This window comes from Pongo pygmaeus, chromosome 12, assembly GCF_028885625.2.
Source record: "Pongo pygmaeus isolate AG05252 chromosome 12, NHGRI_mPonPyg2-v2.0_pri, whole genome shotgun sequence".
NCBI classification, from domain to species: Eukaryota; Metazoa; Chordata; class Mammalia; order Primates; family Hominidae; genus Pongo; species Pongo pygmaeus.
The window spans coordinates 125,008,646-125,022,637 of record NC_072385.2 but is presented as its reverse complement, the minus strand read 5'-3'; the positions used below and the strand labels follow the sequence as shown (position 1 = coordinate 125,022,637).

At 40.2% G+C, this 13,992-nt stretch overlaps 1 protein-coding gene across 1 annotated transcript; it reads left to right on the top strand.

Annotated features, from left to right (window-relative positions):
* Positions 1–9,252: 9,252 nt before the first annotated feature.
* Positions 9,253–9,697, top strand: LOC129029734 (small ribosomal subunit protein eS17-like). The gene has a single exon (XM_054474548.2). It carries the CDS (start codon positions 9,253–9,255, stop codon positions 9,658–9,660), a length of 408 nt encoding a protein of 135 aa, XP_054330523.1. The 3' UTR covers positions 9,661–9,697.
* The last annotated feature ends 4,295 nt before the right edge of the window (positions 9,698–13,992 follow it).

The window sequence follows — 13,992 nt, the reverse complement described above, 5'->3', positions numbered from 1 at the left end:
ACCAAGTATCTTGCAAATGTATTTCATGAGCCACAAGGGAAACTGGTGGAGTGTGGATAGACTGATATAAAACCAACTTAACTGCTGAAAAAGACAACCCAAGCATCTGGGGTCCCGGGTCTCAGCTTTGTCTGTGCCTCCATCCAAAGTCATTATCATGACATCTATGGTACAGAAAAATGTTGTCAAATGAAATAAGGAAAGGATCTATGAATGGTTCAACAAATATGTGCAAAATGTCACTTCTAAGACTCTTGGACACCCCCCCAAAATTATTGTTTTTTTTTTTAACTTAGGAGCATTTGGAATGTCAACAAAATAGCTGCAACTTTTTTTTTTTTTTTGCAATTATAGAGTGGTATTCAGAACAACAGTGCTAACAGAACAACAATTATTTCCTATAAGCTGCATCAGAGACAACTGAAGATGAAAAAGCTACCATCCCTGTATATAACTAATTTGTTCTGTACACCAACAAGAACCTGCTTTACATTTCCATGTCAATTTACAATCCCCATACTGTACCAGGCAAGGCTAGTGGCTATTGAAAATACCACCAAGACAGGGTTATTTAAAGACATATTTGGTAATGTAACTGTACAAAAAAAGACACTGTACAGTTTAAAAACAAATCTTACACAGCCTTATATTTCAGAATTTTTTTCTTTAAAAGGAGTGAATTATGTACGGGGTGGTTAAATGCTTTATAGACAAGGAAAAACTGCACTAAAACCAACTTAGTCATCATCATCTTCTTCATCTTCCTCCTCCTCATCATCCTTTTCATCTTCCCCTTCTTCCTTCTTTGCTTTTTTCAGTCGTGATGACTCTTTTTTTTTCTGCTGCATCCGGTTTTCCTTTAGCTGGGTATGCAGCAATAAGCAATATCCTTTTCATATTTTTCCTTCAGCTTTGCAGTCTTCTTTTTACAAGGCTGCCTTTCACCATCAGCACTGTTATTCTACACCTCTCTGTTTCTTTACAACATCACCAATGGACACACCAGGATGTTCTCCTTTAATGTTGGGGTCCAGAACAAGAAAAAGGCCAAAGGAGGCCTCTTGAATGCATTGGGGTCCTTGAGCCTCTTTTTTATTTCTCCTTTGGGAGGGATGTAGATTTCATTTCTCTTTCATTTCACAGGCCTGGTCTGCCTGTGCCATGTCCTCAAATTTTGCTTTCTTTTTAGCTGACATGGCCTTCCACTTCCCTGAGCACTTCTTAGAAGGCTCTCAGAGCTGATGGAACCATCTGGGTGCTGCTTCTTGTGCTCCTCCTGGCCAGTTTGCACAAAGGATGCCTATGATGACATTCTGCCTCTCGGCTTTTTAGGATCGCCTTTGCCCATAGTTAGTTATGTTTCCTTGGCAAGGCACAGCCTCGCCCCATACCCATCCGGCTCTCATGGGCTCCTGGCGCAGTCTCTATGAAACTCAATGTAGTGCCATGGCTGTTGAATCTTTTTTAATAGCTGCAACCTGTTATCATATCAATTGACATATATACACACATTAAAAATCTCAAAATTGGCTGGGCGCAGTGGCTCAAGCCTGTAATCCTAGCATTTGGGAGGCCAAGGCGGGCAGATCACCTGAGGTCAGGAGTTTCAGACCAGCCTGGCCAACTTGGTGAAACCCCATTTCTACTAAAAATATAAAAATTAGCTGGGTGTGGTGGTGCATGCCTGTAATCCCAGCTACTCAGGAGGCTGAGGCAGGAGAATCACTTCAACCAGGGAGGTGGAGGTTGCAGTAAGTTGAGATGGTGCCATTGCACTCCAGCCTGGGCAACAGAGCTAGGCTCTGTCAAAAAAAAAAAAAAAAAAAAAAATCTCAAAATGGCTTACTAACCCAAAATTGTTTACATTTTCGTCTAGAACATTAAACTGCTGAAACATAACCACACAAATACTGAACCACTGATTTTAGAACAGGAAAAGCCACCTACTGCCCTCCAATTTAACAAACAGGAAAACTGAGGCACAGAGACTTATGTTAATTTGCCAGGTTCACAGAGCAATTGAGTGGCAGAGCAAAGACTTTAAGCCAAATCTTGGTACCCAGAGCTTTCCACACTCCATGCAGAGCACCTGCCCTGTGCCAGCATTCTACAAGGGACACGAGAGAGTTACAAAGAGCATGCGGATGACTTCCTATGAAACCAAGAAGGCAAAATCCAGATTTCTACACCCCAAACAACCTGCGACAACCAACAACACAAGGCTGTACGTGATAATTAAACAAAAACAAAAACAAACGAAACAGTAAAGTGCTATGGGATTTAGAGAGGGGAGATGATTTAGGTTTGAGAATTAAACAGTTTCATGGGCTATATCTTAGAATGGTAGAACTTCTTAACTTTTGTTTGAAAATAATTTCAGCTTTAAAATAATTACAAAAATAAAAATGGTACAAGAAATATTTGTATACCCTTTATCCAGATTTGGATTCACCTGTTGTTAACATTTTACCTCATTTGCTTTATCATTGGTGCTTGCTCTTTATTTATTTATTTCTTTTACACACACTTTAAAAAAATTATTTAAGGGTAAGTTACATACATTATGGCCCATTATCACTAAATACTTCAATGTATATTTTTTAAGGTTAGGATTTTTTCTTAAATAACCACAGTACAGTTATCAACTTCATAAATTATATTGATACATAATGCATTTCTCTAATCTATCAATCTATAATCCATTTTCCAATTTTTCCCTTGATCTGGTAGCATTTTTTAAGGCACTTTTCCCACTACAGGATCCAGGTCAAATATTGCATTTGTTATTGAGTCTCTTTAGCCTCCTTGAAACCACAGCCTTTCTTTGCCCTTTATGACACCGACGCTTTTGGAGACTATGGTTTTAGTTCCCACTATTTTTACCATGATAACAATACTTACTTGTGCTTATCTGCTGTTCCTTTGTGGTTACACTGGGGTTATGTGTTCTTGGCCAGAAGATGTCACAGGCAAGGTTGTGTTCTTTTCAGGGTATCGCATCTGGTAGCACATGATATCCACCTGTCCTTCATAGGCGATGCTCATTTTGATCATCTAGTTAAGGTGTTGTCTGATCTTTCCAGTCTTTAATTATGATTTATTTTTCTCCCTTGTAACTAATAATGAGTTTTATTTGAGACTGGCACATTAAGAACTTACGAATATCCTGCTTCTCATCAATATTTCCCTTACACTTAGCAGCTGTTAATTGCTGGAGCCAACATTTAACATGATGGTTACAAAATTAGGATTTTCCAACTCCAACACTCCCACCATATTTTCCATTTGGCTTTGACATTTTGGTATAAGCAAGAGCCCTCCCTCCTTCTCCCTCTTTCTCCTCTATATCTATCTATCTATCTGTTTATCTATCTACCTGTCTATCATCTATCAACATATCCTTCTCTCTTTTTTCCTTCTTCCTCCTTTTCTTTCATATATATTTATTATTGGTCTAAACTCATGAATTCCTGTATTATTTATAATTCATTACTGTACTTTTTAATTTTGGTGGCAAATGGTAACAGATTTGGCCAGTGAGATCCCCTTGAATGTCCCTATAATTTGTGTGTGTGTGTGTGTGCATGCTTTCTTACTTCCTAGCACATGGACCACTTCTGGAACAATAAGTTCCAGACTCATCTTGAAGATACTGTGCCTTAGTCCTGGGGGGAGGAACTAATCTGGAAAAACACAATCTCCTGTACTTGGATCTTTGTGTAGTTTCTAAAGATGGGTAGAATTTTGATAGGTGGGGAGAATAGAAACTAGCATTGTAGCATATGCAGAAAAGGAATATAGATGCTAAGCACAGGGAAAGGGTTTCCCTTTTCCTTCTAGATTAATCAGGGTTCTTCAGAGTAACAGAACCAATGGAACACATGGAGATATACAACAGGAGATTTATAATGGGAATTGGTTCGTGTGACTGTGAAGGCCAAGAAGTCCCATGGTCTGCCCTCAAGCTTGAGACCCAGGGAGGCCAGTGTGTCGGAGTCCAAAGGCCTCAGAACCAGGAGCACCAATGTCTGAGGGCAGGAGAAAATGGATGTCCTGGCTCAGGAAGGAGAGAAATGTCACCCTTCCTCTGCCTTTTTCTTCTATTTGGGCCCTTAATGGAGTGGATGATGTCAGCCCAATTGGTGAGAGAGGAGGCTTTTTACTGGGTCTACTGACTCAAATACTGATCGCTTCTGGAAATACCTTCACAGACTCACCCAGAAACAATGTTTTGCCTGACATCTGAGCATCCTTTAACCCAGTCACATTGACACCTATGATTTAACCACCACACCTCCTTTATATCAGTTTTCTACAGCTGTGTAACAAACTATCCCCAAACATATTGACTTAACCATTCTGTGGATCTTCAGTTGGGGCAAGTCTCAGTGGAATGTTTTCTCTCTGATCCACATGGTGGCAGCTGGGCTGAATTAAGGCTAGAGGTTGCTAGATGGCCTGACTCATATATCTGGGACCATGGCACTGCTGTTGGCTGGGGCACCTCAGTGTTCCTCCATGCGGCTTCTCTCTCCAACAGGATAGCCTGGCTTCCTAACATTGTGGTTCAGGGATCCAAGAGAAAGAAAGTAGAAGGCTGCCAGGCTTTTTACACCCTTGGCTTAGAACTAGTACAGTGTCACTTCATTGATCGAAATGTCACAGGTTAGTCCAGTCTCAAGGGGAAATGCACTGCACCTCTTGGTAGAAGGAGAAGCATGCATGCATAGGGATGGGCAGGATTCTTGGCCATCTTTGCAGTCAGCCACACCCTCCTTTTACCCTTTCCATTTCTGCAAGTAAATTAGTAGTTTTTGAGTTCCAACATATGAAGGAAAAAATGGGGATTTTCAGATAGCTGAATGAGAAAGACTTATGTGAATTTTATTTGACCTCTAATAGAACAGTGCCCCTCAGTGATCAACAAATTCTTGTTCACTACATTGAATAAAAGTTGTCAACATGAAAGATGAAGATAAATATTCAAAAGTTATTGGAATAATTTATACAGGTATCTTAAAAAACAAAAATTTAAAATTCCAAACTAAATAAAATTGAGGATCTGGACAAGTTCTGAGGTAGATACATAGTAATGATTTTTTAAGAAGAAATTATCCATAAGGAAAGCTTGAAAAATCAGAGCTTGGGGGCAGAAAGGTAGGTAGCTAGGGAAAGGAATTTGATTATTCTTTTTTTGATTCTTTATAACATTGTTTCCCATTTTTAGTAAGGGCAGAATAACAACAGCAACAAAACAACCAGTACTGTATTTCAACATAAATAGAATATTGATTAAAGTGGCAAATGAGGAAAATGATCTTCCTGAAAATCCATTTTTTATTTAGTGTGCAAAAAATACTGTGCTATGGACCACTAATGGGAAAATGAAATAAGACATAGCCCTTCCCTTCAGGAGCTCAAAGTTAGATGCTAACAGATCATTATCATACGAAGTACGTAATAGAGGCATGGCAGCACTTTAAGAATGCCAGAGCTACAACCCGTCTGACAATATTTGAATGCTATTCAGCAAAGATGTAAGAATATAACTTTATGTAGAAACATCATAAACTTGATGGTCCTTTTAATCCTATAAAAAATCTTTTTGGGCCGGGCGTGGTGGCTCACGGCTGTAATCCCAGCACTTTGGGAGGCCAAGGTGGGTGAATCACCTGAGGTCAGGAGTTCAAGACCAGCCTGATCAACATGGTGAAATCCCATCTCTACTAAAAATACAAAAATTAGTTGGGCATGGTGGCAGACACCACTTAGAAGTGGGAGCTAAGCTATGAGGATGCAAAAGTGTAAGAATGATATGATGGAATTTGGGGACTCAGGGAGAATGGTAGGAGGGGGGTAAGGGTAAAAGTGTACCCTGCTTGGGTGAGGGGTGCACCAAAATCTCGGAAATCACCACTATAGAATTTATCCATGTAACCAAACACCACCTGTTCCCCAAAAATCCTATTGAAATAAAAAAAAAATTAAAAAAATTAAAAAAGAAATCTTGGGCTGAAAACAACACATGAAAAAATGTTCAATGTCACTAATCATCAGAGAAATGCAAATTAAAACCACAATGAGATATCATCTTACTCCAGTCAGAATGGCTATTATTGAACAGTCAAAAAACAACAGATATTGGTGTGGATGTAGAGAAAAGGGAACATTTATACACTGTTGGTGGGAATGTAAATTAGTTCAATCTCTATGGAAAACAGTATGGAAATTTTTCAAAGAACTAAAAATAGAACTACCATTTGACCCAGCAATCCTATTAATCCTATTCCTGGGTATCTACCCAAAGGAAAAGAAATCATTACATAAAAAAGACATCTGCACTTGTATATTCGTCACAGCACCATTCACAATAGCAAAGTCATGGAACCAACCTATGTGTCCATCAACGGTTGATTGGATAAAGAAAATGTGGTATATATACACCATGGGATACTATGCAGCCATAAAAAGAAATGACATCATGTCCTTTGCAGCAACATGGATGGAGCTGGAGGCCATTATCTTAAGTGAACTAACTCAGAAACAGAAAATCAAATACTTCATGTTCTCACACCTAAAAGTGAGAGTGAACTAGTGGGTACACAGGGACAAAAAGATGGAAATAATAGACACTAGACACTGGGGACTCCAAAAGAGGGGAATGTTGAGGAGGTGAGGGTTGAAAAATTACCTATTGGGTACAATGTTCGCTGCTTGGGTGATGAGTATACTAGAGGCCCATTCCCACCATGACACAATATACCCATGTAACAAACATGCACATGGGCTCCTGAATCTAACACAATTTTTTCAAAAAGTGGAAAATTTGAAAATTTGAACATTGAAATCCTAGGTCATTCTTTTGTGAGGAAATGTTATTGTACCTATGTGCTTTGGGGATTTGACATTAGTCATTTGGTTGACCCTAGGAAAGGACGTAAACTGAATCTTCTTAAATGAGATTGTTTTTATGATTAAATTTTTTGGTATTCTTTGTGTAAAACTGATTTAAAAGATTCTATCTTTTCTGATTATTTTTCCCTCTATAAGGAAGTACATATATTTCAACGTTATCAATTCCTGTAACTATTTGTTAACATTTCCTTATGTGTTTTCTCCAGATGTTGGAAGTGAAAAAAAAAATTGTTAAAAAGAAGAAGAAGAAATAAATAAATAAATAAATAAATCTTGGGCTGAGAAAATCTGCAGATAAGCACGTAATTGGCTCTGAGTTTCTTGGGGATGAAGACAAAGAGGGAAACACACTGATTGCATATTTTTCAGTGTCTTAGAAAATGAAACACTCCAGTCCATCGTGAAACAATCGTTTTCTGGCTCTTCTGTCTGTAAGCAACTTCTCAAGTGGGTGGATTTAGTGAGTAACATGCCGGACAGTGTCCCCCCAGTCTCACAAGAAAGGCCAAAAAGTTCTACTCGTGACTGTTTCTTATGAAGCTGAGCCATGCTGTGAAGTTTTTCTTCTGTGATGAAGGGAATACAGGTTGGGTCCAAGCTTTCTAGAGACTCATCTTGACACAGGGCTAAAACTCGGGGAACCTTAAGGAACAGGGTCCTTGGCAAATGACATTTGTCTCAGCTGGAGTTTTGAAATGAGCTATGTTCATACAGTTCATGAGTTGAGTCTCTAACATGTAGCTGAAGGTCAGATAACCAATATTGTAACTGAAGGGAGAGCCACATGCTCCCATTGCCAGATACATAAGCAGCAGAGCACCCTTTCGTGAACACTGAGGCGTCTGCGTTGCACTCTCACCAGAGGGGAGGCCGCCCCCTCCACTCTGGAGTTGACCATAGACACACGAAGATACTTTAGTCATATAGATTTCTTATTTTTCAGATTTGGCTTTTTCCACTGGAACATTTGAAAGTCAATTTTACATCAGAGTGGATCCACATTGAATATCCCTGGAGGTTATTTCCAACCTTTCCATCATTATTTAAAGTGCATCTTTCCAAAAATTATCTTTAGTCTAATTAATATTAGCTTTTCCAATAAGTGGTTTCATTTATTATACTCCAATAGTGCTTTTTCTCTATATTATACGCTATATTATACAAAAAATTATCTATGTTCTTGTTGTTTAAAATTATACAAATGGTACATCAAGAGAATATTCAACATAATGTATTTTGAAGAGATGATTGGTGATGAGCGATGTTTTGTGCCTTGTAGGGGTTACTGTGGCTTTATCTGATTCACGTGACTCCTATTATCTTGTTTCTCTCCTGGATCAGATACGTACGTATACAGGATCCACGAAGATTGCTATTGTGAAAATGTGTTCTGGGTATTTGGCCACAATGTGAGTTGTAGGATAGAGCAACCGGGGGAACAAGATAACTGCTTCCCCTGAAACAGCCCTGTTTAGGAATGTTGACCAGATTGTACAGAACACAAACAAACCCTTTAAGTAGAAAGTAAATAGATTAGGAAAACAGCCACAAGATTTGACACACCACCAGTGACTTTTTTCCCCTTTCCCTTTTCTTTTCATGGTGTAAGAGAACAGACAGCATGCATTGCAATATCTGCCTTGTCTTGCTGCCGCCATGGACTGCCTCACATGTAAGTTCCCCCTGAATAAATCTTTGACAACCTCCCAGACCGGAGTGGTCTACCTCTTTCTTTGGTCTGAGCTTGCTCTCTGCTTAAAGAGGGCAGTTTTCTGCTCTGGCAGGGAGTTTTCCCAACAATTGCATTTTCCAATGTGACAGTGATTACCCACATGTGGCTATCGAAATTCAAATTGATTAAAATAAAAAAATCCATTCTACTAAGATTCAGTTGCACTAGCCACATAAAGTGCTCAATAGTTCCCCATGGCTAGTGCTAGAGTATTGGACACAGCGGAGAGACAGAGGGGAGAGATTTCCATTTTCGTCATCATGGGAAATTCTACTGGACAGCACTGCTCCAAGAAATAAAATCGATGAGCTATTGGCATAAGAAATAATATCTATAAAGTCATAGCTATGCAGATTAGTGGAACTGATGACAATTGGAATATACCTGAGACTCAAAGAGAAAGGATTTTGGTCTAACAAGAAAACAAAAAATGGTTAAAATGGTACTTCATTTGGAGGTAGAGGTAGAAGTAATGTGTGTTAATCACAAGGACTGTAACCACCAAGATCAAGGTCCAGGAGAAGGACAATCATCTGACCAAATTGCAGTGGGGCAGGAAGTGCCTGCAAGAGGGTATTTGGCTCTTTTACCAAGGAGCTGCCAACATGGGCCGCGTTCGCACCGAAACCGTGAAGAAGGCGGCCTGGGTTATCATAGAAAAGTACTACAGGCGCCTGGGCAACGACTTCCACATGAACAAGCGTGTGTGTGAGGAGATCGCCATTATCCCCAGCAAAAAACTCCGCAACAAGATAGCAGGCTATGTCACGCATCTGATGAAGCGGATTCAGAGAGGCCCAGTAAGAGGTATCTCCATCAAGCTGCAGGAGGAGGAGAGAGAAAGGAGAGACAATTATGTTCCTGAGGTCTCAGCCTTGGATCAGGAGATAATTGAAGTAGATCCTGACACTAAGGAAATGCTGAAGCTTTTGGACTTCGGCAGTCTGTCCAACCTTCAGGTCACTCAGCCTACAGTTGTGATGAATCTCAAAACGCCTTGGGGACTTGTTTGAATTTTTTCTGTAGTGCTGTATTATTTTCAATAAATCTGGGACAACAGCAAAAAAAAAAAAAAAAAAAAAAAAAAGAGGGTATTTGGTGCGGATTTTCTACTTATTGCACCAAAAAGTGTTCTGTGGTCTGTATACTCAGGAAAGTATGGGTTTAACAGAGCCAGAAGGGTTTCTTTACTTTCAGTCTTTAGTATCTTGAGAGCCCTACGATTTATCCAGGGTTTCCCAGTCCTTTTTGAATTTGGGGTCTTTTTCTAATGTGAATCATGTTCTGGGGAAACCCTTTGGTTTAGGACGTGGCTGAGGGCAGGCTCCTCTTTCAATCTCCCCTCGTACCACACTGACTTGCCCTACCCCTGTCCATCCCCAAACATCTGTGTAACTTACAACACAACAGGGACTCCATGGCACTCTGCCCATCAAGATTTCCTTATTTTGAAATGTGCTCACCTGTCTGCTCATTACGTGGCTATGATCTTGCCTTCCACCAATATTTCATGTTCTGGTGAACACATTTGCCCACACATGGGGTCAGTGCTGCACCTATTTCCAAAGTGTCATGGAAGCATTTCAAGCTGGATGTCAAAAATCAAGTTTTAGGCCAGCACTGTGGCTCACACCTGTAATCCCAGCACTTTGGGAAGCCAAGGCGGGCAGATCACCTGAGATCAGGAGCTCGAGACCAGACTGGCCAACGTGGTGAAACCCCATCTCTAGTAAAAATACAAAAATTACCTGGGTGTGGTGGAGGGCACCTGTAATCCCAGCTACTCGGGAGGCTGAGGCAGGAGAATGGCTTGGACCTGGAAGGTGGAGGTTGCAGAGAGCCAAGATCACGCCATTGCACTCCAGCCTGGGCAACAGGAACAAAACTCCGTCTCAAAAAGCAAAAAAAAACAAAACTAAACTAAAATCAAGTTTTACATTGAGGAGGAAAAATATGGTGGAGTGGAGAGAGCTTAATGATAAGCAGGTAATTAAGGATCGTTGGAAGTCCTGTAAAATCTTCAAGGGTATCATAAAGTAGCCTGGGAGGAATGATTAAGTACATGAATAGTGGCTGGAGATGCCCATGGCCTGAGCACGCAGTGACTTCTAAGGGTTTGAAGAGAACAAAAGAGCGGTTGCTGATGTATAATTCTAGAACTCATCTTCACAGGGAATATGCAATACTGCCCACAGTCCCTAATGGTGCTGGTTTACTTACAGTTCCCACTTCCAGGAATGCATCTCCTGGGCTAAGTGTGGGACAAGTAGAACTCGTGGGATATACTTGCTCCCATTTACTGGATGTTTACCATGTGCCAGGACTTAGGCTGCGCACTTTTCATGAACTATCACATTTAATCACTGTGGGGAATTTTCGTTACACACATTTTACAGAGAAGGAAACTGAGGTTCAGCCAGGCTAACTTGACCGTGGCCATGCCTTTGGTAGATTGTAGAGCTAGGATTCAAGCAACATTCACCTTCAGAGTCTAAGCTCTCAATAGTATACCACAGCATCCAGTATATTGTTCAACTTTTAATTTTTATTTTATTTTATTTTATTTTATTTATTTATTTATTTTGAGATGGAGTCTCACTCTGTTGCCCAGGCTGGAGGGTAGTGGAGCAATCTCAGGTCATTGCAACCTCCACCTCCTGGGTTCAAGCAATTCTCCTGCCTCAGCCTCCCGAGTAGCTGGGACTAAAGACCCATGCCACCACGCCCTGCTAATTTTTTGTATTTTTAGTGGAGATGGGGGGTTTCACCATGTTGGCCAAGCTGATCTTGAACTCCTGACCTCAGATGATCCACCTGCCTCGGCCTCCCAAAGTGCTGGGATTACAGGCATGAGCCACTGTGCCCAGCCTCATTTAACTTTTAGAGTGATACCGTCTAACTTCCTTCATAGCATGGAGGTACATTTTAACAAACTATTTGAACTGGATTATGGTAGGCATAGTGAAAAAGAAGATTTGCCTCAGAAGAGGTAGCTGGGAAAAGCAAAGATGTTGAGTCTTTGAAGTATTTATCTTTTTTCTAAGCACGTTCGATGGTTGATGGCAGCAGAATGACCCCGAGGAGACAGAGATGGGGAAATGTTCGGTACCTATTTTATCATATCTCAACTCTCCTCTGGAATATCTGCATTTGAATGTCTCTGTGATGCCTGAAACTTCACACTTAGAAAACCAGCCTCATTGCACTGGAAATGCTCGATTCTCCACTTCTCCACACTTCCAGAAAATTTCTATACTAACTCAACCTTTTGACAACACCTTCCAGATTCTCCAACTCATCTATCATTTTGTCAATTCCCTTATCATTAATAAAATGAAAACATGTTTCTTCTTTACCATTTCCATGTTATCAACTTAGCCCAGGTCCGATCAGAGGCATATCAGTCTGTTTTTGAACATAAGATAAAAAGAAAAAAGCACCATTTTACGTGCTGATGGAAGGAATTTATTGTATCACAGAACTGGCTTCTAGAAGCTGCTTATACTCTTGGTTCCTTCCTAGAAGAACAGCATGTTATCAGTTACCTCAAAGTCAAAATCATCTATTTAGCATTCAGATAGTGAATGCCAACAATTCTTCTTCATAAAGTGAAATGATCTACTTCACTTATTCAAATGATCAGGAGGTTGGTTTGTAATAACTTATTGTACTAAACCCTCCCAAATGAAGTCTGGCTCAAAGTTACATGTTTTAAAAATGTAGGGCCGAGGCAGGTGGATCACTTGAGGTCAGGAGTTCGAGACCAGCGTGGCCAATACGGTGAAACTCCGTCTCTACTAAAAATACAAAAAAAATTAACTGGATATAGTAGCATGTGCCTGTAATCCCAGCTACTCAGGAGGCTGAGGCAGGAGGTTGCCTTGAGCCCTGGAGTTAGAGGTTACAGTGAGCTAGGATCGTGTCACTGCACTCCAGCCTGAAGACAGAGCAAGACCCTGTCTCAGAAAAAAAAAAAAAAAAAAGCAACTTTTTTTTATGTTAAATGGCTTTGGCTTATGAACAGCTTCAAAAAAAATCTAATTTTCAAAAATGGTTGATTTAATTCCTCAATTCCCTGGGGATTTATGGCTTACAACTCCCCTCCAAGGTAGGCGGTAATTTTAAAGCAATGAAATCAGGTCCCCTGGTGTAGGTTTATCCTTTAGCTGCCCCTAGGAACACCATGACAACAAATCATGCCTCGCTAGCCCTGCAGGTGGGACCGTTGGTGGTTATTAATTTTATGAGAGCTCCTAGGTTGTTTACTATTATAGTTAGTGGGCACCCGGCTGTGCAGGGTCAACTCTGGGCAGTAAAACAAAAATACCTCTCCCTAATCCTGTGTTTTAGTAGCTCAGGACAATTTCACTCACAGCCCCTCATATAATGTGTGGCACAAAGACTGAATCACTCTAGTGAACCCTGAAAGGCAATTGATACTTTAGGCAATTATAAAATAATAGAATTTTATAACTGGATAAGAATGTAGAAGTTATCTAGTTCAACCCCTCATTAGAGACAAAGAAATCAAGGCTCGGCAACTTCCTAAAGGTTACATAAGGAGTTGGCAAACCAAATTCAGGTGCAACTTGAGGTCTCCTGATCCAAGTCAGGCATTCTTCCCACCATGCCACGTGGCGCTCCCCAATGATGTAACCAGCATGGGACAAGTCCCCAAGGACCACACCTTTTACAGAGTTTATTGCCTTGGCTTTAGCAGGTAGAGAAGTAGGAAATGCTCTCTGGATTCTCAAGCTTTGATAATACAACTAGTAAAGGGCACAATAATAGTATTTGTATAAGATTTTTGACACAGTTGAAAATTCTTTCACATGCAGTATGTTTACTAATAATTCCTTATGTGTTTATAACATGTTATAATTTGTGAAATGCTTTTAAATGTATCATCTCATGATTATTAAACTTATTAAGTAGCCAGGAATTATTATTCCCATTTTATAGATGAGGAAACTAAGTTAGAACCCATTGCTACACAGTATGCGACAAAGACGGGACCAGAGCCTGAAGGTCTGACTCCTAACGCAGTGCTCTTTGCTGACAATATCTAAGAGGATTCAGAGTAGCGGATTTTGATAGGTTCATGTCAAAGGCACAGAGTTCTAATTGTATTTAGGGATTTTCTCCAAAATTATATATACATTCTACAGCAATTTGTCCAAGACCTAAATATTTCACAAGATATTCTTTCATCTGCAACACAGGACTTCCCCAGCCTTTGCCAGTCCTGTGAACAACACGGTATTCACATATACTAGAAACATACTGGTCTCTCCAAGTTTGGCAGCTCTCACTCTGCTAGGCAATGCAACTGGAAAATCTAATAT

Excerpts from the sequence above, each read along its gene's own strand:
- LOC129029734 (XM_054474548.2), top strand. The coding sequence starts at position 9,253 with ATGGGCCGCGTTCGCACCGAAACCGTGAAGAAGGCGGCCTGGGTTATC.